This window comes from Pantherophis guttatus, chromosome 4, assembly GCF_059756535.1.
Source record: "Pantherophis guttatus breed Tessera chromosome 4, ASM5975653v1, whole genome shotgun sequence".
NCBI lineage: Eukaryota > Metazoa > Chordata > Lepidosauria > Squamata > Colubridae > Pantherophis > Pantherophis guttatus.
Window position 1 is genome coordinate 150,787,432 of NC_142066.1, and position 26,179 is coordinate 150,813,610.

Consider the following 26,179-nt stretch of genomic DNA (forward strand, 5'->3'; position numbering starts at 1 on the left):
AATTCTAAAATGTGGAATTATGTTGTGAGTGACTAATTTGCAGGTAATTTAGTATACACTACACTACAGTACACTACAGTACAACATTTAGTACAATATTCTTCTGCTTTATCTATTTCGTCTGGCCTGCCAAATGCAGACAACCATGAGGGGGCAGCAGAGATACACAACCCTTAGCAACAGCTCTTGGCTGCCGCCTAACAAAACTTGCAGCAAAAGAGCTGAGGATGAAAATAATCTCCATCCAACGCAAAGCTCTATGTATGAACTGCACGGGGGCGCTAGAGAGCCGGGGTGCGTGTTGCGCGTGCGCAAAAGCAGAATTCCGTGGCCCGAGATCCGTCTGGCGAAGCGTCGTTGAGAATCCAAGCGCGCCTGCTCGAATTGCAGGATGGCGCATGCGCGCTGGACGCGTTGAGGTCCTCTGATCAGCGACCGCTTCGTTAAGGGCGGTTTTTTTTTTTTGCTCGCTCCCGATTTGAGCGATGACCAGCGGGATGTCGAAATCGGAGTCGGGTGCCCAGGTGAGGCAGATACCGGTTCGCCGGCTCCTGCGCGGGAAGGGGAGGAGAGTTGAGACCGTTTCCTGGTGGAGGAGTGTCCATCAGACGAGATGGTATACTGCTGCTGATTATGGAGGCTCCACTGTGATTCTACTGTGAAAGGTTCACCTCCTTTCGCCCTTCCTTTCTTCCTTCTCTCCAGTGTTCCTTTTTGTTCTTGTTGCATGGACCCTAAAACAGTTCACTGGCTTTAAATCAGCTTTCCATATCCAGAAAGGTTGACCTTCTAGTTTCAAATCTGGGTAATTGGGGATTATGGGAAATGAAGTCAGTGGCTGGGGAATTATGGGAGTTGGAAGTTCACACAACTTTAAAAGTTGCTAAAAGTTGAGAAATTATGCTTTTAAAGTACAGTATCTGCCTGCAGTACAGGATGCAAAGTGCATGGAAACTACACAACTCCACAGAGAACTTTGGAGTTGCAAAAAATGTGTGCAGGTTAATAAAGACAACTGCGGAAAAGAAAACAGGGCAGTTGTAAATCTTTTGGGACAAAATTTGTGTCCTCCTCTCCAACAATCCAAAGAACAGAAGAAGTGGGACATAAACTCGGGATAAAATCTTGCTTAATTTCATCCAAGTTGGGGAGGGGGGGAAATCTAAAGCTTTTTTTTTTTTTACCATGTGTGATAGCAATATGTCAGCTGACTTCACTCTGCAACAGATTGATGCCAGCCTTTCAGAGAAGAGACTGGCTCTAGAGCTTAAAGAAATCAACAGTTTGTCTGTGGAAGTGTCATTTGGTTGTGTCCCCATTTATTTATTTATTTTATTTTTCTGCTTTGCAGCTCAGAAAGTTTTTATTAAATTTTGGTGTGTGTTTTTCCCACAACTATTGAAACAGCTGAAAAATTATTTTATTTGACATTCCAATTTCAGCTCTTCACTTTGCCCTTGGGGCTATAATAGTTCTTAAAATGGTTGACAAGATTTCTGTTAAGATTGCTTATTATCTTAATTTAATCCAGCACTCAGAGCCCCTTTTGAAATATAAAGTGACCTTAATGGAAAGCAAAAATGATGTTGCCCTAAAACGCTTTGCAACAAAAGTGACATTAAAGAGTCCTAAATAGGTAGTAAGGTGGAATTTTTATCTCGCAATTTATTCAGCCGGTAGGTAGGGTTTTTAAAAATCTGGAGTGTGATCAAAAGTACAACCTTTTATGAAGATTAATATTTAATATCATTGCTTGAAACTGTGGTGACAGTGGTTGACTTTGGCATGCCTTCTTTCTTTTTATTTCTTTCTGTTAAGCTGGCTCTCCCAGAATGTTAGTGCACCCAGCATGATGCTAAGTCACTGCACTTACTTTCCCTTAAAAACCAGAGAGTAAACATGAATGCAAAACACAGGTGCATTAGTGTTTAAATTATTATTATAATTTGCACCAGCAGTTAAGGACCTGCTGTTTTTTCTCTTGTCAAAAGTATCCAAACCCTTGTAGGGCAATTATCTAGCCCATAATAAATAGTGAGTGGAGTTCTACAATTTAGTCAGCAATAAACAATAAGAATGACTTGCCTAGTAGTTAGAAGCAAAACTGAACAATCTAAAAATTCTTTTTGCCAAGGCAAACTTGTTTATCAGTCACTTGATTACAACAGCTTGTTAACTTTTTCTGGAAGTGGGAAGATCAGTCTTGGTTAGTGCTTTGTAGAATACCACAAGGAAACCTCAAGAGCTGTATTCTAGATTGGAAAGTTTTAAAAGATCTTGGAAAAAAGACAATGGTGAACATGTCTACATTACCAGAAATATTTTATGGATATGCAGTAAGCAAAAGTTAAGCTCAGTTTAAGGACATATCTTTTTTTAAAAATGGCTGGTATTTCAGAACCTCTGAATCTTACTTGTAACTAGCCAACTGAATCTTTTAATTGGAGATATAATGTAATAGAGGGTAGTCCTCAACATTCAACAGTACACTTAGTGATCATTCAATGGCACTGAAAAAAGTGATTTATGACCATTTTTCACAGTTATAACTTTTGCAACATCCCCATGATAATGTGATCAAAATTCAGGCGCATGGCAACTGGTTCATTTTATGACTGTTGCTGTGTCCCAAGGTTACGGGATGACTTTTTGCGACCTTCTGACAAGCAAAGTCAATGGGAGAGCCAGATTCATTTAACAACTGGGGTTATTAAGTTACCAACTGCAATGATGCACTTAACAACTGAGGTGAGGAGGATTGTAAAATGGTGCAAAACCCTCTTAACAAATGTCTCACTTAACAACAGAAATTTTGGGCTCAATTGTGGTCGTAAGTTGAGGACTACCTGTAATGTAAATTTGGGGTCTCACATGGGCAGAGAATGCATTATGAATGAAGGCAAAATATACATGTCCCAGGATAATGTTGCAGGATCCAATCAGAGTCGGTCAGTGGGACCAGAGTTTTAGTCTTCCGAGTTTGTGAACTTGTGCTGGAGCCCATCCGAACATATCCCTCTCCAGAAGGTGCGTTCTTTCACTGAGTTACTCCCTCTCTACAGCCTGTCCAACCTTTTTGGAGATAAAAGTTGAGAGGACTGATTTATTTGTATTATATGAATTTTGTCTACCCTAAGGTTCGATATATTTTCGTTGGTCAAAATTCTTTCTGTGCAAACTGAAAGCGGAAAGCTGCAATAAAAAGTAATTACACCATTGCTCTAAAGTACAAAGGGTTTTCATTACTGATCATGGAGAAGCGAGCAGCAAAGAGCCAAAACTTAATTATTTGATATTTGCTTTTTAAAAAGTCATTACTAAAAGGAATTAAACTTCAGCAAAAATAAACCCAGCGACAGGATTATGGGTCAAAAATATTACACAGATGTGTAACAACTTGTCACGTGATGCCGTTGGGAACATGTCCATTTCTTGTCTTTTTGAATCTCGGGAGTTTTGAAATATTAAAACAAAGCATCCCATTAAATTGAGAGACTTGTCCACCTAACACAAAAATCCATATTGCATTAGGCTCTCTTGAGTGTGTTTTCCAGGAATTTCTTGTTAAATGCCATGAACCTTGCAGTCCAAAATAAATGTGCCATTCTGTCTGCAAAGCCGTGGTGTTAGAAAAATGGAAACTTAAAAATCATTTGACCTTCGGCTGCATACTTGACTGCATGCCAAATGCTACCACCAATAGCCTCCCACCGACCAGTACGCTCCCATAGAGAGGGGCTCCTCCGGGTGCCGTCGGCCAAACAATGTCGACTGGCGGCCCCCAGGGGGAGACCCTTCTCTGGGGGGGCACCTACTATCTGGAACAAGCTCCCCCGGGAGATACAGAGGATCCCGGATCTGCGTACCTTCCGTCGCGCGCTCAAGACTTTCCTATTTCATCAAGCCGGCCTGACCTAAGTCTTTCCCCTTTTAAATGGAAATTTTAAATCTGGTTTTAAATTATTGGGGTTTTAAATTTGTTCAGCCAAATTATTTAATTCATTTTAATCTATTTTAAATTTTGTATTTATATGTTTTATTCTATGGCTGTTCACCGCCCTGAGTCCTTCGGGAGTAGGGCGGTATACAAATTCAATAAAATTAAATAAATAAATAAATAAATAAATAAATAAATATTTCCTTCATTTGGAACTGTTGTGTATCTTGCAAATCTGCAGCTTCCAGAAAGAGTTGAAGGACTGGATATCATACACAACAAGCTACTATTTGAGCTTGGGGTTGCAATAATTTGTGTCTGATGGCTAATGGAAGATGGTGCAATTTCATCTTAAAATATTGATTCTTGGGAAAGAAAAGCTAGACAGTCAATTTGATTAGCATCACCCCCAAAAGCCCAACAAGTTTTCAAGTATTTGAATTCTCTAGGACTTTGTCTTCAGAAAGAGACAAAAAGCAAGAGATGTCCAGGAAAAAAATAAAATAAGCCATGAATTCTGCTATTCAGATTCAATCTTGTCTACATTTTACACCTTAATATGTATCCGAAGACCTTGAAAGACCACTGGATTAGTAGCAGCCTGAAAAATCCTAAAATGCTTTTCTTTTAAGCTTGTTTGGCTCTGATGAAAGTGAACAAGTTACACTGAAATTCAGATAAATTGGAAGGATGTTTCAGTGGTACCTTGGTACTCAACTGCTTTGAAACTCATCAGATTTGATATTCCATGCATTTTGATGTGAAAAATTTGTCCCAGGACTCATCATTTGTTTTGTACTCAATGCACAAGCTAGAACTTGCCAATGTCGGCTGTCTTGTGACTCATTACATTACTCTTTATGGGAAAAAATTGTTTGGTACTCATCATTTTTGTTACTCATCGCACCTCCCGGAACCAATTAACGATGACTACCCAGGTACCACTGTATTTTAAATGCCTGCATGTCTAGGAAAAGATATCTCGCTTGGGAAATGCCCCTGCCCTCGGAACAATTTGTAGTTTACAAGTGCAGCTGAAGTTGATGGTTACACTATTTTAGAAGTTTGGTTTACTTCTGCAGATTGTGCTCTTTTCTGGTCCCAAGGGAAACCAGCAGCCATGCATGCCTCTATCATTTGTGGAATTAGTTGCCTTGATCGGGAGATAATGTGGTTTTTCTTGAAAATTAGTGGGAAACTGAATGTTGCAATCAGCCTCAAGATTAAGGAGAAAAGAAGGCATACATTGGCAGCTGGAGCTGTCTTTATTGCTCCAGGATTTCTGGAAAATAAAATAGTGTGGTGGACTGGCATCGCTGTTCACCACTGGATGAATCCCCAGGGACTGGGAGCTCACTATTATACTTCTAGATTTAAGCAGGAATAGAGAGACAACTCTGCTAACTACAGGTAGTCCTCGACTTACAACAGTTCATTTAGTGATTGAAGTTACAACGGCACTAAAAAAAAAAATTGGCTTAACAACCATCACAAAAAACAGGCATAAAATGAGTCAGTCACTTGGGTCAGCCATGTCTCTCTGACTATAATGGGCAGGTTCCATGACAGTCATAAGTCAAGGACTACCAGTTACAACAAGCATAATTTTCTGTGAACAGGTGTTTCTTTGATTGTTGAAGCATGTATAGAATTTTAAAATTAATTATATACATATACAATGTGGATATTTGAGCTACTGTGAAATCATTGAATTACATTTGTACAAAAGTCTATAAATTTAGTGCATTGACATATTAATGATATCTAACTACTTGTCTTTTTTCCCCCAAAGTTGATTGCACGCCTTGAAGGTCGAAGTTCTCTGAAAACTCTTGAACCATGCCTGTTTGCTGAGGAAGGATATCCTGTTTATGGTTTGAAAAAATATATATACTTTTCCTGAAAAATATGCTACTTTACATATTCAGCCAGTGCATATTTGAAATACAGGTAGCCCTCAATTTACGATCACAATTGAGCCCAAAATTTCTGTTGCTAAGTGAGGCAATTGTTAAGTGAGTTTTACAACCTCTCTTGGCACAGTTGTTAAGTGAATCACTGGACTTATTAAGTTGCAAAATGAAGTTGGCTTCCCCCTTGACTTTGCTTGTCAGAGGGTCTCAAAAGGGGATTGCGTGACCCCAGGACACTGCAACTATCATAAATCTGAGTCAGTTGTCAAGTGTCTGAATTTTGATTACGTGATCATGCTACAGTGATTATACGTGTGGAAAACGGTCATAAGTCACTTTTTTCTGTTCCATTGTAACTTCGAACAGTCACTAAACGAACTGTTGTAAGTTGAAGACTACCTGTAATACAGATCTCTCCTCTTCCCAAAAACAAAACCTCTAACTCTAAAAATTTACACATTTTGGAAATTTGAAGACACTCACTATGGTTATAGAGTGACCATCTGTTTTATTGTATTCCGTTATGTCAGCTGATAGTTTCCAGTAAGTTTTTAAATGTTCAATTTTGTCTGTTTTTAATAGGAACACATATTTGGGAAGATCTTTGCTCTAAAAAATACAAATAAATGTACTAGTTTTCTCTTCCAACAAGGGTTTTGTCTCCTTGTTTATAATGCCACTTACTCCCGATTAATTCCTGTAAAACCAGGAAATGTAAACTAATTATGCTGGATTGCAGTTGTCTAATAATCAGAAGATTCCATATGTTTTTACTTGGGATTATATGTGAAGTGTGAGGATTCAAAGGGGGAAAAAAATAACAATTTGGAAAAGGACAAAGGTATTGTAAGTGACCACATTTCTCTTCACCGCTCCACAGGAGATGTTGTCGAATTCCACGGTCTGGAAGGGACAGGAAAAACAGAAATGCTCTATCATCTCATTGCTCGCTGCATTCTTCCAAAATCAAGAGGTGGTTTGGAAGTTAGCGTGGTTTTTATTGATACGGACTTCCATTTCGATATGCTGCGTTTAATCACTCTCCTGGAATGCAGGTTGTCGTATCGAGGCACCGAAGCCACCATGAAGCGCTATCTGGAGAGGTTCTTCCTTATTAATTGCCACAGCAGCTCTCAGCTGCTGATAAGTCTTCACTCTCTGGAAACCATGTTTTTGTTCCACCCTTCCCTTTCTCTCTTGATCATAGACAGTATGTCGGCTTTTTATTGGATAGACCGGGCCAACGGAGGAGAAAACCTGAGCCTGCAGGAAGCAAATCTAAAAAGATGTGTGCAGGTTCTCCAAAAGCTTATAAAGGAGCATCACTTGATAGTGTTCGCCACTACTCAGTCGCTTATGCAGAAGTCACAAAACTTTGGGGAAAGCTCAGAAAAAACTGAGTGTGACGCAGCTTCAGATTACCGCCCTTTTCTTTGTAAACTGTGGCGACAGCTCGTCACCCACCGGATCTTCTTCTCCAGGCATCCCCATCCAGATGGCAGCCAAGGATTTTTAATGACTACCTGTCACCTTCAGAACGACTGCGTGGTAAAACGTTCCTTCTGCATTATGGAACAAGGGATTCAGTTTTAAAAGCTCAGGTTAATTTTAAAGGCACGTGTGGTGTTTTGTTTTTTTTTCTTTTTTAAAACAGTTTTTACGTTTTTGTATTCATGTTAATCTAAAATTTAATTTTAGAAAGCATGCTAATCAGCTTTGGGCTAATATTCAGGTGGATATGGGCAAATTGATGAAGCTTATAAGAAAAGTTAAGTTCTGGAATCTAATAAAAGTGGTTACTTCTTATTTTCAAGCACAGAAACAGAAGTTTGTCCTGGGCTGAACACTGAGGTTGACTTGATTGTTTTTCTCTCTCTTAGAAAAAATACGTTCGTTGACTGCATGCATGGTATGCAACTGAATTTAATAGGAAGTTTATTTTCCAATCCACTGAATACCATATTTTTCGGAGTATAAGGCGCACCTTTTTCCCCCCTAAAAGGGTGGAAGTTGGTGTATCTTATATACCAAATACAGCCATTTTTGGCCTCCCACTCGTTCCATTTTTGTGAAAAACAGGCCCGTTTTTCACCTGATTTTCACAAAAAAAAATGCACAAAGGCAATTCCCGCTATTAGTTCCTTCATTCCAGTCTTTTCTTCGAAATACTTTTTAAAAAGGAGCATTCTGCAGGCCTCCCAAACCCTCTGCGTGTTTCATTTTTTTGCAAAAACGGGCAAAAAGCACCCTGTAGAAAGCCTGCAGAGTGCTCTCCTGAGAGTCAGGAAGGGTAAAACCCTTTTTTTTAAACTTACCTCTTCGCAGTCTTGGTGCGTCTTATACACCGATGTGTCTTATAGTCCGAAAAATACAGTAGTTTGCTTTTATCTGTTTTTTTTTTTTTTATTTGATTTATATGCCGCCCTTCTCTGGAGACTCAGAGCTGCTTACAATGTACTAAGCAATAGCCTTCATTGTTTTCTTTATTTATACAAAGTCAGCTTATTGCCCCCACAACTGGGTCCTCAATTTACCTACCTTAGAAAGGATGGAAGGCTGAGTCAACCTTGAGCCTGGCAAGATTCGAACCTGCAGTAATTGCAGGCAGCTGGTCTTAATAACAGGGTACTTTAGACCACTGTACTACCAAGGCTCCTGTTTCTTCCAGATTTCCTGGAAATTGTTCTCATTTATTTCAAGGGTCTTCATTCCATCCAGGGTTGTGAAGTCTTGGGGTCAACCAGGGAAGTAGCTTTGTGAAACTCTCATTGGTCTTTTATTCAAATTGTAGCTTGAAATATGGAAAGCCATGGATGCAGGGGCAGAACAAACAAGAAGGAACTTGATGCATCTGAAAGCCCAGTATTTTTATTCAGCGTGTCATATGTCAAAAAGTTTGAGAAAACTAAAATTTGTCCAAATAAAAAAATGCTCTATAGCTCTGAGCAGTAGCAAAAACAATATTGCGTCTGTACAGTGCATGTTAATTTTATTGCCCTTCGATTATTTCAGTGCTTTGCAAAGTACATTTCATTATTGACAAGTTCAAGATATATGCAAAACTAAAAAGAAATTCCTAAACATACATTATAGGTGAAATCCATATATTTCACTAATGTATAATTGTCACACTTGCCACTTTTGAATAAAGTCCCTTCTGTATGCCATGTTCCAATCTTCACAACAATCCTGAAAAACGATCCACATTGCAGATGGAGGAACAATTTGCCAGCCTGCCTGAAAAGGAAATTATAGTATTACTGACATATTTGAATGCATACTTCGTATGTTTCTTCTCCTGGGCATCCCCCATATATATACATGAGTCTGTACAGATAGATAAATGATAGGTGGATGGATAGAATGACAGACAGATTAGATAGATAGATAGATAGATAGATAGATAGATAGATAGATAGATAGATAGATAGATAGATAGATAGATAGATAGATAATGTGCCATCAGGTCATTTGGTTCCTAGGAACCATATACAGGTAGTAGTACAGTGATGGCTAACCTTTTTGCCATCACGTGCCAAAAGTGGGAGCGTGGGGGGGGTCATGTGCCCATACCCATAATTCAATGCGCCCCGCTCCCTTGTGCATGTGCGCATGACACACACATACACCCTGTGCTTCCCCCACTTTTGGCGCGTGATGGCATGGTGGGCCCGGTAGGCCCGTTTTTCGCCCTCCCCAGGCTCCAAGAAAGTCTCTGGAGGCGGGAAACAGCCCGTTTGCCAATTTCCAGTGAGACCTGAAGTCCCATTTTTCGCCCTCCCTGGGCTCCAGAGGCTTTCTAGGAGCTTGGGGAGGGCGAAAATGGGCCTTACCCACCCACCCACCCCCGGAGGCCCTCCGGAGGCCAGAAACAGCCCATTTGCTGACTTCCGATTGGCTCAGAAGGCCCGAAAATCAGATGCGTGCGCCGGAGCTGAGTTAGGGCAACGCTCGCGTGCCCACCGATATGGCTCCATGTGCCACCTGTGGCACGCATGCCATAGGTTCACCATCACGGTAGTAATAAAACGCTTCAAATCAATGGAGAAAGTCAAAAGAAGATGGATATTTTTCAGTATCTGGGATCCCACCTCTGTGACAATGGCGACATCAATAGCGAGGTGCAAGCAAGGGTGAATGCAGCCTGGGTGCATTGAAGAGAACTCACTGGTCTGTTATGTGACAAACGAACGCCAACCATATTAAATCTAAGATTTACAAGACAACCATTCGCCCTGTTGCACTGTATGGCGCTGAATCTCGGGCAGCAACAACAGGGACCGAAAGCTATCTCCATGCCGTGGAAATGCGAATGCTCCGTTGGATATTGGGTATCTCCCTTCTTGACCACATCACAAATGACACCATTTTACAGCCTTTTAGTGTGACAAAATGGCTGAAGAGGTTGTAGGGGAAAAAAATGCTTTTAAATGGCTCTGACGATCCCAGCTGAGCTGCGTGATCATCAGAGGCTTTTTTTTTTGTAACTTTTAAAAACATTTTTTCGGCCGAAGAGGTTGTGGAAAAAATGCTTTCAAACGTAAAAAAACAGCCTCTGATGATCGCACGGCTCACCTGGGCATGGGGGAGGGGGTGTGCAGGGATTTTTGCTACCGGTTTTCCGAGCCACTAGCTGCCATTGCTACCGGATCGGGTGATCTGGTCCGAACCGGGAGCATTTCACCCCTGCTGTGCACCATTTGTATTTATTAAGGAAGACTGAGCGGCTGAGCAGCAACCAAGAGTTGACAGGAATAAATCTGAAAAGGGCACGAGATAATCTTCAAAAATACAGGGTAGGTAGGTAGATGGGAGGGAGGAGTTCAGGACGCTAATTCTTACAGGTGATTTTGTATGGTAGTTGAAATGGGGCATCTCAGTTGTGATTGACCATTTCTCGAAAGTGTTTTAAACTCTACCTACACGAAAGCCCATTTATAACCCAAAACAAACATGCCCTCTCATTCTATTCTTTTGTCATATTTCTTGTTTTTACATCATCATTACTCAGTGCTCCAATAAATTCATTGGCCAAGTATGAAAAATAAATACACAAAGGCAAATCCCGCTATTAGTTCCTTCATTCCAGTCTTTTCTTCGAAATGCTTTTTTAAAAGCTCTACAGCCCCTTTTACAGGTCAAGGTTCCTGCCTGTGCTTGTATGAGATGCGTTGGTTTGCATTTTCTGTTGCCTTTACATCTGTGGTAAAATTGCCTGTTACCTTGAATTTAAATTACTCATTCAACAAAATTGACAGACGGGGCTATTGCAAAGTGGATAGGAGGGTGGAAATTCACTATTTCAGATTTAGTTATAGCAAATGTTTACAGCCAGGGCATCGCTAATTACAATAAGAAAAGCTATTGGACAGACCTTAAAAAGAATTAGTAACTTTGCCTATGGACTTTCTGATTCAGAGTAAGAAAGTGAAGGTGGTTTGGGGCTTCCAGAAAAATGTCTGTCTCTCTGCTTTTTCTTTGCTCACTTCCTTAATAAGCTTTTTAAAATACCTGCATTTTGGCCATTAGTTGGCCAATGCATTAGTTACTTGAGCCTAATGTCTTGGCCTTGCAATATCTAGAGAAAGTCAGTTTGTTCTAGTGGTGAAGGCATCAGACTAGAAACTAGGAGGGTGTGAGTTCCAATCCCGCCTTAGCCGTGAAAGCCAACTATGTGACTTTGGGCCAATCACCAGGGGATGTGAGTTCTAGTACTGCCTTAGACATGAAAACTGGCCGGGTGGCTTTGAGGTGGTGCGATCTAATCCCATTTTAGGCAAGAAGCTGGCTGGGTGACTGGGCCAATCACTCTTCAGTTCAACCCACCTCGCGTTGTTGTCATTGTGAGGAAAAATAGAAGAAGGCGTATTAGATATGTTCTCTGTCTTGAGTTATATAAAATAATAAAGGCAGGCAAATTAAGGGCAGGATTAAAAGCATCTAATAAATAGGTTTCTCCTGAGGTTCTGGATTAGGGACTGTCCAAGCCACTTTTGAGACTTTGGTTGTGAAAGAAACCCAGCCTTCCACCACCCCACCTCACCCTCCTTGGCTATTAGGCAGTGGTAAAATCCATTTTTTTTTTTTACTACCGGTTCTTTGGGTGTGGCTTGGTGGGTGTAGCTTGGTAGATGTGGCAGGGGAACAATACTGCAAAATCTCCATTCCCACCCCACTCCAGGGGAAGGATACTGCAAAATGAGCCGAGGCGGCGCAGTGGTTAGAGTGCAGTACTGCAGCTACTTCAGCTGACGGCTAGTTCAGCAGATCAGCGGATCAAATCTCACCGGCTCAAGGTTGACTCAGCCTTCCATCCTTCCGAGATGGGTAAAATGAGGACCCAGATTGTTGGGGGCAATATGCTATTTAGTATACTGTCTTTGATGTAAGCCGCCCAGAGTCCTCGGAGAGTGGGCGGCATAGAAATATGAATAATAAAATAATAATAAATAAATAAATAATCCCCGTTCCCTCCCCACTCCTGGGGGAAGGATATTGCGAAATCTCCATTTCCACCCCACTCTGGGGCCAGCCAGAGGTGGTATTTGCCGGTTCTCCGAACTACTCAAAGTTTCCTCTATCAGTTCTCCAGAACCTGTCAGAACCTGCTGGATTTCACCCCTGCTATTAGGGCAGGTCATGAGTAGACAAAGTCCTTGGGACAGACAGCCTCCTTGCTCACCAGGGAATCCAACTTGGCTTTCTCTGCAGTGGCACTCAAGATCCTGGCAAGGCTCATTTCTCCGCTGAGTATCTTCCTTTCCTCCGAAGCTGTTTTGATCTGGCTCCTTTGGTCTCTTTCCCTAACCGATGAGCCACTGGTGCACAGAGGCAAAATTTGCTTTTCTGGATTGAGGCCCGGCGTTCGAGCTAGAAGCGAAGGCAGATCAAGGGAGAGAAAGAGAGAGAGAGACTGCCCTGCCTGTTCTTGTGTAGTCCTAAAGCAGATCTTGATGCAGCTGTGACTTCCAGGGCCACCTCTGGAAAGAAAGGGCAGCTTATTACCCATCTTCTCCAATCCCTGTCAGGACCTCCACATCCTGAAGCCAGGATTAGAGGCTGCACAAAGCTCTTTGATGGCTCTCAGTGGGCTTCCTTGTGCTGCATCCAGCTGCATTCGCATGCTGTTTTCCTCCCTGTTCTTTCTTCAATATTTTTTCCAGTTGACTTAATGATTACAGTTCATGGACCAAGGCTGAAGGCAAAGCACCAATAGATGGCCTGGGCATTATGCTGTGTGCGAAAAAGACGGAAGCGCTCTTGCCATGCGATGACATCACCTGGAACACGATTGGCCGGCTTTGGGTTGAAAATAGGGGTTGGCCTGGGGCCTCAGGGATTTTGCCGCGGCTTCCATGATACAGAACAGAGACGGGGCCTGTCTCTTGCCAGCTTGCTTTGCTGCCAATGTCCTGGCAGAGCCTGAGACGTTGAGAAAAACAGAACAGTCCTTTGGCTTGTGCTGAGAGGCGATGAGAGAAGAAGAATACAAAGTCCTTTCACAGTCCCAGTTTGGATTCAAAAGTGGGAACAAGCAAATGAAAAACACTCCAATAAACAGCTCTGCACATTTGGATCCCAAGGAGCTCATACACAAGTTGGATTCTCCTCCTGAGGAGGGTGAACGCAAGCAAAGAGAGCTTGTGGTTGATCTCTTGGGGACAAGGGATTAAGCGCCAGGCAAGCCTTACAAGAGGTTTTATTTAACGATGCACTAACTAACCAACCATTCAGCCGATTGTTTGTAGAACTGCCACACAGAGCAATGTGATTCGCCAACTTTTGGCAAGGAATACATGGGAACAGAGGGAATGCAGGAGTTATCAGAAAACTTCAAACCTCGGTTCATTCATTAAATTAACCCTAAATTCATGATCACAAAGATAACGTGGGCCTACATTTAAACAAACTTGGGTTTCCTTGCATTGGCATGAATGGGACTACAACCAGGATCTTTGCTAAAGTTAAGAGTTTCTCAGGGCTACTATCATTAGACTGCAAATGTCCCGATGACCACTAGGGGGAAACAAACAAATCTGGAAAGCAAATAATTCTGTGGACCTCTAGGGCCTATCCGTCGTCGTACATCCAGTCGCCTTGCTAATAACTCCAACTACTGGTGAATCTCCAAATTCATCAGCAAAGAAATTTCTCACTGATTGGGAATGCTGGAGCTGGAAAGGGCTGGGTGTAAAAGAATCTAAGCTGACCTTGAAGAAAGTATGACCAAACTCTTCTTTAAAGAGGGACTTGGATAAGAGATCGGCTGCGGAAGTCTGGGAGTTGAAGTCCACCCATCTTAAAGTTGCCAAGGTTGAGAAACACAAGATTATACAATCCAGAGCTTGAAGAATGAGAAAGAATGAGAAAGAAACTCAATTTAACTCTGTCTTGATCTTGTTCACTGTAAGATGGGACAGGATGAAATTTGTAATAACAGAATTTCAAGATTCTGTTACTACACCTTATAACTTTGTTGGCGAACCTATGGAACATGTGCCGGAAGCGGCATGCGGAACCATCCCGTGCAGGACACGCGGGCTCGCTGGCTCCTCTTCCGTGTTCCTGTGCACACATGCACACCAGACAGCTGGCCTTCGCACACACGAGAGCGCTGAAACCCAGAACAACAGTGTTTCATTGCACATTTGTGCGCCAGCACCCAAACTTCCAGGTTTCCATTGTGCGCATACACGATGGCAGCTGTTTGTCGAGTGCGCCTCCATGCCGGAAACTGGAAGTTTGGGTGCCGGCGCGCGCATGCGTACGGAACGCTGGTCTTCTGGTTTTTGGCACTCCCCCACACACGAAGGCCAGTGAGGTTGCGCAGTCCAGGCAGGATGGTTTTGCGTGCCATTTCCGGCACACGGGTTGGCACGTGGTGATATAAAAGGTTAGCCATCTCTGCCCTATAACAATGAAATAGGAGTCCTGAAGGATCTGTTATTTCAAAGGATTGTTCTCCAGACTGGGTAGACCAGCACAAGCTAGGAACATCTCTCTGCAATTTCCTAGTCTTAACTCTCCAGCTATTTTTATTAATTAAAAATATTTATTTATTTATTTAGAAATTTTATATTGCAATATATATATTTGATGGTGACACAAGGCGGCTTACAGGGATATATTTTTCAGAGAAATTATAATAATATTTACAAGTGCACCTAAAGTCATGATTTTTAACAGCTAATATACTTCAGCTAATATTTACAAGTGCACCCAAAGTCATGATTTTTAACAGCTAATAGAGGGTTATATTTTTTTCTGTGATCCCAGCTGTCCCAGAAAATCAGAAGTATTTGAGACATTGCATAAATGTAAAGCTAGATAGTATAATTATATGTAATTTCAAGACATCCATAGCTCTCCTCCTGTACCATCAACGGAGGGGCGGGGCGGGGGGCGGGGAGGGTTTTATGCCAATTTCCCAGGCTAAGATCAATAACTGGGGAATTCTCAGAGTTATCCACATATCTTAAGGCTACTGAAGTTGAGAAACGCTACAGTATTGTATAATAATAGAATATTGAAAGCTGATCTATGTTTCATTCTGTGGCCTCTTGTACAATGTAAATCAAGACAGGGTTATTGTGAGATTTTTTTTTTTTCCTTACTCAAGTTTCAAGTTCTAGGCTATATATAATTGCTTCTTCACCACTATCCCTAATGATTCTGTCATCTCTAGATTTCTTTATAGTTGTTTCCTTTTCTTGCAGTCCGCAGAGTCAAAAAAACTCAAGATGGTGGCTAAAACTATGCAACCAAGACCTGTCCCAATATGTATTGGATCTTACATGAATATAAAAAAAAATGGAGTACAACTTTGATTGCACATTATGATCATCTTGAGCTTTTAACCCCCCCCCCACACACACACACCATACTTCTGTTTTCTAGCAAGGAAAAAGGCACCCAATGGACTTTCTAAGTTCCTTCATGGAAGAATAGAGATGTAAATTGTACGCTAGGCTTTTTTGTTGTTGTCATACTGTGTTTCCCCGAAAATAAGACCTTGTCTTTTTTTTTTTTTTTTAAAGCCTGAAATAAGCGCTCGGCCTTACTTTAGATATAAGACCCAAATATTTTAATCCTCACAATTCATAAACAAGTCTGGTTCACAAAATCAAAGGTTTATTGGAGATAAAATGAAGAAAAATAAAAAGTTCAAAGAGCGCAAAAAGCAGTTTTAAAGCTACACATTTTATACTCCTACACAATGCACGCTAGAATCTCTCCCAACTCCTCTTTATTCTCCTAAGTCATTCTTCAAGTTGTTTTACATTTTAAAGGGTCATCTTGACATTTCCTGCCTAACAACAACTATCTTATCATGTTTACTTTTAGCTGATAGTGGTCTTGCCCAAGACGTAGATTCCTGTCTCCAAGGGAGCTTTTAGCAAGTCATAACACATTGTCTCTACTAATTACAATTTGTGGTCAGTTTCCAACAGTAAGAACATCATAGCTTTTTTATACATTAAACACTTTTATGAAAGAGTAACTTATTATTCATTTCCTTCATTGCCATGCGCTCAAAAGCCCGACTGGGATTATTATCAGGGGATGTCTTATTTTTGGGGAAACAGGGTAGTTACGATTGGATGTATGTTCCTGTTTTGTTTCATTTTGTTTCTTCGTTTGACTGTTTTATATTTTATTTTCTATAATAAAACAATATTTTTTTTTAAAAAAATAAAGAATAGAGGCATAAGGATGAAGAGCTTGCTAGTTGAATTGAGGAAGAGGAGGAGGCAGAGGAACCAAATAAGAGCAGGTTATTTCTAGAACTTTTTCTCTCTCCTTCTATTGCGTTTCAGGAATGGAACCGAAGGTAGCTTGAAAGAGACATGATTTTTTTAAAAAAATAACAACAACAACAACATTCAATCTATAAACAGGTTTATTTGTAAGTGTTCCCTGCAGAGAGAACAGTGCACGCAACATATGTTATTGCTATGCTGGAGAGAGAGGGGGAAAAATGGTTTAGAGGAAGAAATGAAGGGCGGGAGGGAAGAACCACTTTAATGGACTCATTATTGCCTTCCTCTGGCAGAGCACTTAATTAATTAAATAACGAGACGTGAATGGCACCCTCTGGACAGGTGCATTAGAGCTTCCAGATGTGTGATGTGAGCTCATTTGGGACATAAAAAGGTCACCATAAAGTCATCACTTACTCTAGGATGAATTGGCACAGGACTGCTCCTGTCGCTTGTCCCACATTTGTGCCAGGAGCTGATAATAATTAGTTCTTTTAAAAGCTCAAGTTCCTTGATTTGCTATAAAATATTTACAACAAGCATATGTAAAGCATCAGGGAGGGAGAGAGACAGAGAGAGAGAGGGGGGAGAAATGGAGAAACTTTGAAAGGAGGGCTTTAAATATGGAATGATGAAAGTCCAATTACCAACCCGGTTAAGTAGAGGCACAGTTTGAAGGAAACCAGAATTAGGTGACTTCAGATTTTTTTAAAAAAATCTTTTAAATTTTTAATAGTGAAATATTAAAAAAAAAAAATCCTACAACACCAAAAGGAGGAGTGGGGGGGAGATAGTGATTATATAGTCAAGAAAGAAAACCTTCGTAGGTATACTATAGATATTAGGGAAACATGGCAAAAACTAACAGGGAAAAATTCATTTAATAACTACAAATAACAGTATAATTTAATCCTTAAGCTTATAATTAAAACTATGCAATTAGCAACATGTTGTGTTATCTTCTCATTTTTAGAGACTTTCCAAAAATAGATGAGGAGCTCAAAGTCTGGATTCATAATCAGGAGAATAGGTTTCTTTTTAGTTCTGTAAAATTATATCCACTACTGCGCCAAATTGAGGTAAAACTCTTGATGAAATGAAATATTTTATGTCTTAGAAATATAGTTTAATATTACAGTGAGATCTCAAAATTGTATTGATATATTGAGTAATTTGAAAACAAAACAAGACTATAGCAAGACAAGACCAAATCATATGAGTTTGGGAAAAAAAACTTTCAAAGTTCTTAAAAGGCCAACATCAGAGGTGGGTTTCAGCAGGTTCTGACCAGTTCTGGAGAACCGGTAGCGGAAATTTTGAGTCGTTCGAAGAACTGGTAATAAAAATTCTGACTTGCCCCGCCCCCATCTATTCTCTGCCTCCCGAGTCCCAGCTAATCTGGAGGAAATGGGGATTTTGCAGTAACCTTCTCCTGGAGTGGGGTGGGAATGGAGATTTTACAATATCCTTCCCCTGCCACACCCACCAAGCCATGCCCACCAAGTCATGCCACGCCCACCAAGTCACACCCACAGAACCGGTAGTAAAAAAATTTGAAACCCACCACTGGCCAACATAAAAAAATCTGGTGTCTGTTCCTTTTTAAACATTCTTTGAGGGATTCCAACAGACATAAAATAATATTTTCTGATGAATTAATTTCATTTTTAAATCACAAGAAGCGTACACTTTTTATAATCCTTGGAGCTACTGAATCTCCAAAAATAGATATTGTAGATATCAGATAATGTAGACAGTGACAGAGATGACCTGGGAGAAATTATGCAGCAATACACAAAGCCAAAAACCCAGGAAGCCCAGGAAATGAGGATTTTTTTTAAAAAAAAAAGGAACCCCAACTAGCTCTATACTAACTCCCTGGTGTATAAGAGCAAGGGGAAGGAATTCATAGTCAGACTTTCAAAATTGTATATATTGCCAAATAAGCCATACTCGTCATGCAAACTCTCAAAATCTTTATAACAACCATTCAAAATCAATTGATATAAAAGGTTGATCCCTTGTTTAGCCCAAGCACTGCAATAAAACAATCCCAGCTATTCTCAAATGTGAATTATTCAAACACATCAATTTCTCATGTGTTTCAGGAACAAAATGTTTAGTGTTCCTGAAGCTTGAAATCTGCTAAGGTTTCAAAAGGGTTACACATTTGCTCTGCAAATGACATCACAGAGAACACAAATCATAGAAAGTATCGTTCCCCCAAAAGGAACATGCAAGTGGCATCAAGCCATGAGTTTTGTTTATTTAAAACCAAGTTTATGAGCCCAAAACATATTGTGGATGTAATTTACAGGAAGAGTGATTTAAAAATGTATTCTTCTTGATCAGGAAGCACAGCTACCTCAACAAACCTAACTCTGGTCTGGAAGCAATGTCTGAAAGCAATGCCTTCCAAATAGCTAAGCCACTAAAGCAAGCAGGAAGAATTTATCAGCAGAGTTGGCTGAATTATCACGGACTTTAAAGAAATCAAGCCCCTGTCTTCTGTTTTGATTAGTAAAGAGCCACAGTGGGAACTAATAAAATCAAACACGCCAAGAGAAGGGGATGCAGGGTACAATGGACGGGAATTACTTCTGCCTCCTTCTCTTCATCCTATAATGAGAAGATTGCTTAAGAGGGGATTACCCAAAGCCTAAGTACTAATGGTACTGTACTTTCTTAGGTTATCTTAATCCAAATTGGTAGATGGCGAACAGAACATCAAGCCTCCAGAATGGAACAACTCACCATGGGCAATTCACCGTAAGCTATTGGGCTGCAGCCAACCTAGTGTGGCCATCTCGCCATGACCAATTTACCGTGAGACCAATCCACGCAGGATAACTCAATGCAATAATAGCAACAACAACAGCACTCAACAAGATGGCCGTGTTGAGATGGCCGTGCCAAGTTGTCCCATTCTGTGGTGTAATGGTGACATCAGGTCACACACACACACAAAAAGCAGAGAAGATAAGAACAAATAAGTGGTTGGAATTCAAAAGGTGTATTCAAAAATATCAACTGGTGGCCATGACAGAGCAATCAAATTTCTGCCAGGCCATCTACATCAGCTTTAGGCTGAGCTAACCGCAACTTCCAGAATTCCCTAACCAGCAAAGAAATATTGATATACCATATTTTTCAGACTATAAGACACTCCAGAATATAAGATACACCTAGCTTTTCGGGAGGAAAACAAGAGGAAAAAAAAATCTGCCTCTGCCTCCCAGCATCCACCCAGTATTCATCTGGCCCGTTTGCCACAGCCCATTTGCTATGGCCTATTTGCCACCGTGGCCCGTTTGCCACTGTAGCCCGTTTGCCACTGCCACGGCCCATTCTAGAACAGCTGGTTAGCGCCACATCAATTCCCCTGCCCCCACCACAATATTCGCTGTATAAAACGCACAGACTTTTCCACCCACTTTTTGGGGGGGAGGGAAGTGCGTCTTATACTCTGAAAAATATGGTATGTGGTATATTGATATTGTTTCCTGATTGCTTATTTGTACCCTATGACTATCATTAAATGTTGTACCTTATGATTCTTGATGAATGTATCTTTTCTTTTATGTACACTGAGAGCATATGCACCAAGACAGATTCCTTGTGTGTCCAATCACGCTTGGCCAATAAAAAATTCTATTCTATTCTATTCTATTCTATTCTATTCTATTCTATTCTATTCTAAGAATCAGCAATAAGTAGATGACATGTCATCAGTCAAGCAATGAAAAAAACAGAGCTTCAGTCTCACTATTGTGGCCACTGTCTGGACATATTTTTAAGCCGACTGTATGTATCTTTCTGATAATATAGGATGGGGGAAATTGGTATGGCAAAGGAAGACTTGACTGCGAAGGAGAGGGTGAACTATTCCTGTTCACCAGCCTTTCTTTGTTTAATTGGAGCAGCAAATAGGATGTAGCTCTCCAGCGATGCAGCGGGCGAGTGTTCCTCCATTGAATAATTAATAGTGGTTAAAATACTGTTCAAAGTTAAACAGTCATGGCAGATCTTCTGTACAGTACGTGACCCAGCAAGCCATTCCCAGCTCCTCTCCCCATTTGTTGGAGAATGGGAAAAAAAACTCCCACAAGTACTCTAATTCACATGTTTAATCATTGACTCAACCAAACCCACTGCAGCCCTCCATTATAAATTCAAAAGTAGGAGGGCATAATTTTGATCACACATGAACTGGAAAATGGATTCACTGGACAACAAAGAGTTTGCTTCCTGAACACATTTGGGTGTGTCTTATATAGACTTTTGATCATGAAAATAACCTGAAATTTAACCTATCGTGTACTATTTTACAGATAGTATAAAATTTGCGTTGCCTGCATCAGATGAGGAAAGTACATCTTTCTCCTTCTGTCCTGGACACTTTTTACACAGGCGAGATTGAGAGTGTTTTAACAAACTGCATCCCTGTTTGGTTTGGTGGCAGCAGTGATTCAGATAGAAAGTCCATACAGAGAGTGGTGAGGACAGCCAAGAAGATTATAGGAAGCTCACTTCCCATTATTTAGGATACTGCTTATAAATGCTATGTGCTTATAGCTCCCAGCATTGTGAGAGACCCCACACATCCCCTTCATGGTCTGTTTCTGTTACTCCCCTCTGGGAGGAGGTTTCAAAGTGTTTCTAGCAGGACTACCTGATTCTGTAACAGATTCTGTTCCCTATGCCATCCATCTGGTAAACTCCCAAGATTCATTTTTCTCTCCATGTACATGTATACATCTGAACTAGACTGTGTTGTTTCTCTGTGTCATATAATATATGGGGGTGTATGCATAATTTTGCATTTATTTATTGATTTTGTCATGTTTATGTAGTGTATATTGGGGGGGGGTGACCCTTTGAGACCTGTATGCACAAATTTTCATTTTAATGTATGCTGATTAGTGCACATTCAAAGTGACAATAAAGTCTATGTCTAAGTCTAAAAAAAGCAGCCAAGATGATTTAACAGATTTCTTTGCACAGGTTGACAACTTTGTTTTCTGTGCTGACGTTGACAGTTTGTTCACAGCTTTGGGCTGTGAGCAAGACTGATTAGAATGGCATCTCATTATTAACATTCATCAGGGTTAAGCCTCAAGGTTGCCTTGTTACATAATGCCAACTACATCCTTCAGTACCTGTTGACTATGCTACACACATGAAAGAAACATATGAATATATGGAAATGTTGAGACATATCCAGTGCACCAATTATCTGTGGAGAACTAAAAGTAATGGCTCTGCTGCTTGGAATGTAGCTTAGACATACCACATATTGTTGTTACAGATGCACATGGGATAGACATGCAAGAGAGTCACATTACATTAAAAAGAAATAGCCACTGCGAAAGAATCTGGTACCATGAACCATCTGTTGACCCAATAAAGATATTTTTGTTTCTGCTTCACATGAGACTCAGATTGATGAAAAATTTTGTGAAAGCAAGAAGGTTTTTGTTAAATAACAAAAAAGGATACTTAAAGACAGATTTTTCCAAGAATAAATGATGCCAAGATTAAGTAGGGCATTTCTGTTGATCCACAAATCAGATATGTCAACAGTGATAAGCAGTTCAAAGATCTGTTAGTGGGGCCAGAGAAAATTTCCTGGAAAGCATTCAAGGATGAAGTTGAGAATTTTCTTGGCAACTATGGAGCATCAAACTACATTCATCTGGTTGACAAACTTCTTACACATACACAATCATAAAGTAAGATTCATTTTCTGCATTTACTTTTGGACTTCCTTCATAAAAACCTAGGGTGCAGTCGGTGATGAACATGGTGAAAGGTTTCACCATGATATTGCCACAATGGAAAAAAAAACGATGTCAAGGCAACTTGAATCCATCAATGCTGGCTGACTTTTTTTTTTTGATTTATATGCCGCCCTTCTCTGGAGACTTAGGGCGGCTTACAATGCGTTAAGCAATAGCCTTCATACTTTTGTATATTTATACAAAGTCAGCTTATTGCCCCCACAAACTGGGTCCTCAATTTACCTACCTTAGAAAGGATGGAAGGCTGAGTCAACCTTGAGCCTGGTGAGATTTGAACTTACAGTAATTGCAGACAGCTGGTGTTAATCACAATGCTATCAGTCTGCTGAGCCACCAGGCTCTTCTTGTTGGACATTGCAGCGTGATGCATCAGACATTGAGTACAAACAAAAATCAGCTGCAAAACACTTTTAGCCCTGTTGAAGTCAACATAGCGTGCCAGAAACATTATGTGACCAAATACACAATAGTCATTCAAAGTTAATTTCATGTTTCTCATGAGTCCAACCTGATACAGTCATTCTGAAACTGTATTTGTGTTCAATTTGAAGGGCTCTATCATAATCACCAAGAGTTTTTCAGGAAGCAAAACCTTTTGGGGGAAAAGTGTTGTCCACTGTTACTCCACAGCACTCATATCTCAGACATGTGCTGGCTTTGGAGGAGCATGTGTCTCCAATAATATGTCACAATTTGACCTTGCAGGAGAAATCCTATTTAAAGGAACAGCCCTTGCTAAAGAGATATGGCATCTCATTCCTCACAAGTATTCTGTATTGATTCTTCAGGATCCACAACTCTACAAGTATCTAATGTCCAATTATAATTAAACCTCACTGCATCATCCTATGGTTAGTAATGGAAGAAAAGCAAAACTCTACAGAACATGATGTCCTTGTCGGGAATGCAAATGTTAAAAGTCCCAATAGACTGAAAACTTTGTTCTTAGAGAACTACATGCTCCAGTGAGACTCTGCCTGACTGATTACCACCAATTTCTCCATCCATATAGCTTCCATGCTGGGTTTGCTGCAAACGTTTTTCAAATTAGATCTATCGCAGTGGTTAGAATGCAGTATTGCAGGTTAATTTTGCTGACTGCCACAAGTTTGATCCTACCTGGCTCAAAGCTGACTCAGCCTCCCATTCTTCCGAGGCCGGTAAAATGAGGACTCAAGATTGTTGGGGGCAATATGCTGAAACTGTAAACTGCTTAGAGGGAGCTGTAAAGCACTAGGAAGTGGTATATAAGTCTATTGCTATCTGGTCAGCTTTTCAAGCTATCTGGGATAAATTCAGAGTTATCTGTATCCAGCTTATCTCAGCCTTTGAATGAATCAGTGGCTGATCTTGTATGACTTCATTGGCTGTGAGCAGAGTGTAAAGTACATTAAGGATGTACTTTGTGTCCATCTTCATTGATCACTCTGCCTGTTCTTGGTCTAGTGAGTTCCTTTTGTTTTGTTTTTCTCAAGCACCTTTGTATTTTTACTCTCTTCACTATTCCATTTAGATGCCAGAAGTTGCTCATTTTCTTCTCCTTTTTACTATAAATTCGGCTTCACTAATCGCTGTTCAAGTTAGAACCAATTGTGCACAAATTCTTTATCTCCAACACATCTAAGCTATCTTTGGGGTTTTCCAGATGTGGTGAACTTCAGCTCCCATCTCTCCTAGCCAGTATGGCAACAGTATGGGGCCAAGGGATCACAGGGGGTTATCCAGTTCATCTAGAAGGTTCCAAATTGGGAAAAGCTAACTTAACATGACTCAGTGATAAATCTATCAAAAGTTTTATACTAGTGTTTCTCAACCTTGGATCTTTTTAAGATTGGAATTCTAGTAGCTGAAGTCCATAAATCTTAAACTAGGTTGAGAAACACTGCTCTAATCAACTGCAATTAGGATAAAACTTTACTTGCCCGTTTGAAGGATTTTACTCCTAATCTTCCATTCCCACCTACCCCCAGCGTTGTTTTATTTCCAATGGATTCTGCTAAGCATCAAATTTTGCTTTCAGCTCTTATCAGACCCACACAGAAGGCCGCCGGACATCATCTTGGAACAATCTGAGGCAATTTTGTTTAATCAAAACAAAATCCTCAGCCATTGACCAAACTTCTTATACATGTTCCTAATCTGTCTATCACCGTGATGGCGAAGTGGTGGCACGCGTGCCATCGCCAGCTGCTCTTCTGGTTTCCAGCATGCACATGCGCACTGGCCAGCTGGTTTTGCGGGCACTAGAGTGCCAGAAAACGGCCTGAAAAACAGGCCATTTTGGGCCATTTTCCAGGCCAAAAATGGTCTGAAAAATGGCCCTGAAAACAGCCAAAAATGGTATGAAAATGGCTCGGAAAACAACTTGAAAACGGCCAAAAAACTGCCCCAAAAACTGGCATGCACACTGACCAGTTGGTCTTCAGATTTCTGGCACTCTGGTGCATGTGCATTCCAGTTTGGGTACTCGGCACCGAAAAGGTTCGCCATCATTGGTCTATCACATCCAAATATAACCTGTGCCTCCAAAACTTTGATTTCTGCTCCTCGCCACCATCACTGTCTTTGAAGTTAAGATAGAAGTTAAGCTAGGTCGTTTGAGATCCATAGGAAAAGCAAACCCTCCATTCTTTTACCAAATTCTATTTCCAAATGCTTAAAAAGGAAAAATTAAGGTGGAAAAAGAAAGGCAAGTGGGAGCACCTGGTGCTTCTGAAAGATTATGGTGAAAAGCGTGCACCATCCCTCTCTCCGTGTTTTTTTGGCTGTGCACTAGCATGAAAGAGATTAGCATGAAAGTTGAAGATTTTGGAACAAGACCAGTCATTATATCTCAGCAACGCAAGAGATTACAGCTATGAATCCTTTTGCAGATCTTGGGAAAGGCCAGTGCTCAAAAGCCTGCGCTGTGCTTGAGATGCTTGGAAAATAATTTGGACCGTGGCAACAAACCAAGTTCTTTTCATTAAAAGTCTGACAACTGTGAACTGGCCCTTCATCATGCACTAGTCCCATAAAGACACCAGGAATGACTGTAAATGTGTCCCTTGTAGCATATTATAGAGAACATTACAGGAAGGCTGTTCCAATGCCAGCTTTTTCTTAGCTTAATGAATTTCTTTCAGGATCTCTGAACACTGCACTGAGACCACCAGTAAATTTCCTTCTAATCTTTCTTGGATAATCTTTACAAGGATTGGATGGAATTCAGAGTTCTTTCCCTTCTTAAAGAAGATTTTTGCAGGGAGAATTAAGTCCCTGCATGGCCTCTGATAATCAAGATAAATGTGGTTTAATAAAAACTGGGCACTGTCTTCATCACTATTGTCAGCATGGAGAATTTGCTTTCTGGCCATACAAGAGAGCAAAGAAATACATTTTATCTCAGGAAGGCATGCATTCATAAATCAAGCTGTACTAAAGGAGACCACGCACAGTGTTTCATGGATGTTTATTTGCCTATTCTGCATGTATTGACTACCTTTTCAAGGATTCTAATGTTATCCACATTAATAGGCAAAATGAAGAGAAAATCAACCCAGATGAAGATGTGACACTGCCCTCAGTTGCTGCTCTCCTGACTTTTAGTACTACTAAAAACAGCTATTTCATTACGGGATATCCATATAAAGTCCACTCTGACAGGATCCTCAGAATAACTTGTTTTAAGAGGGCTATAAGATCACAGGGCTGGACGAGAACTTGGAGGTCTTCTAGTCCAACCCCTTGCTCAACCCAGGAGACCCTATGCCAGTGATGGCTAACCTT

At 40.7% G+C, this 26,179-nt stretch overlaps 1 protein-coding gene across 1 annotated transcript; it reads left to right on the top strand.

Moving 5' to 3' along the window:
- Nucleotides 1-313: 313 nt before the first annotated feature.
- XRCC2 (X-ray repair cross complementing 2) lies at nucleotides 314-8,811 on the top strand. The gene is made up of 3 exons (XM_034401638.3): nucleotides 314-524; nucleotides 5,730-5,811; nucleotides 6,731-8,811. Exons 1-3 carry the CDS (start codon nucleotides 486-488, stop codon nucleotides 7,441-7,443), a joined length of 834 nt encoding a protein of 277 aa, XP_034257529.2. The 5' UTR covers nucleotides 314-485; the 3' UTR covers nucleotides 7,444-8,811.
- Nucleotides 8,812-26,179: the final 17,368 nt, after the last annotated feature.

Bases quoted from the DNA above. Each gene is read 5' to 3' on its own strand.
- XRCC2 (XM_034401638.3), top strand. From the start codon at position 486: ATGACCAGCGGGATGTCGAAATCGGAGTCGGGTGCCCAG. The intron at 525-5,729 runs GTGAGGCAGATA...TTTCCCCCAAAG, and splicing joins AATCGGAGTCGGGTGCCCAG to TTGATTGCACGCCTTGAAGG. The intron at 5,812-6,730 runs GTTTGAAAAAAT...ACCGCTCCACAG, and splicing joins GGAAGGATATCCTGTTTATG to GAGATGTTGTCGAATTCCAC.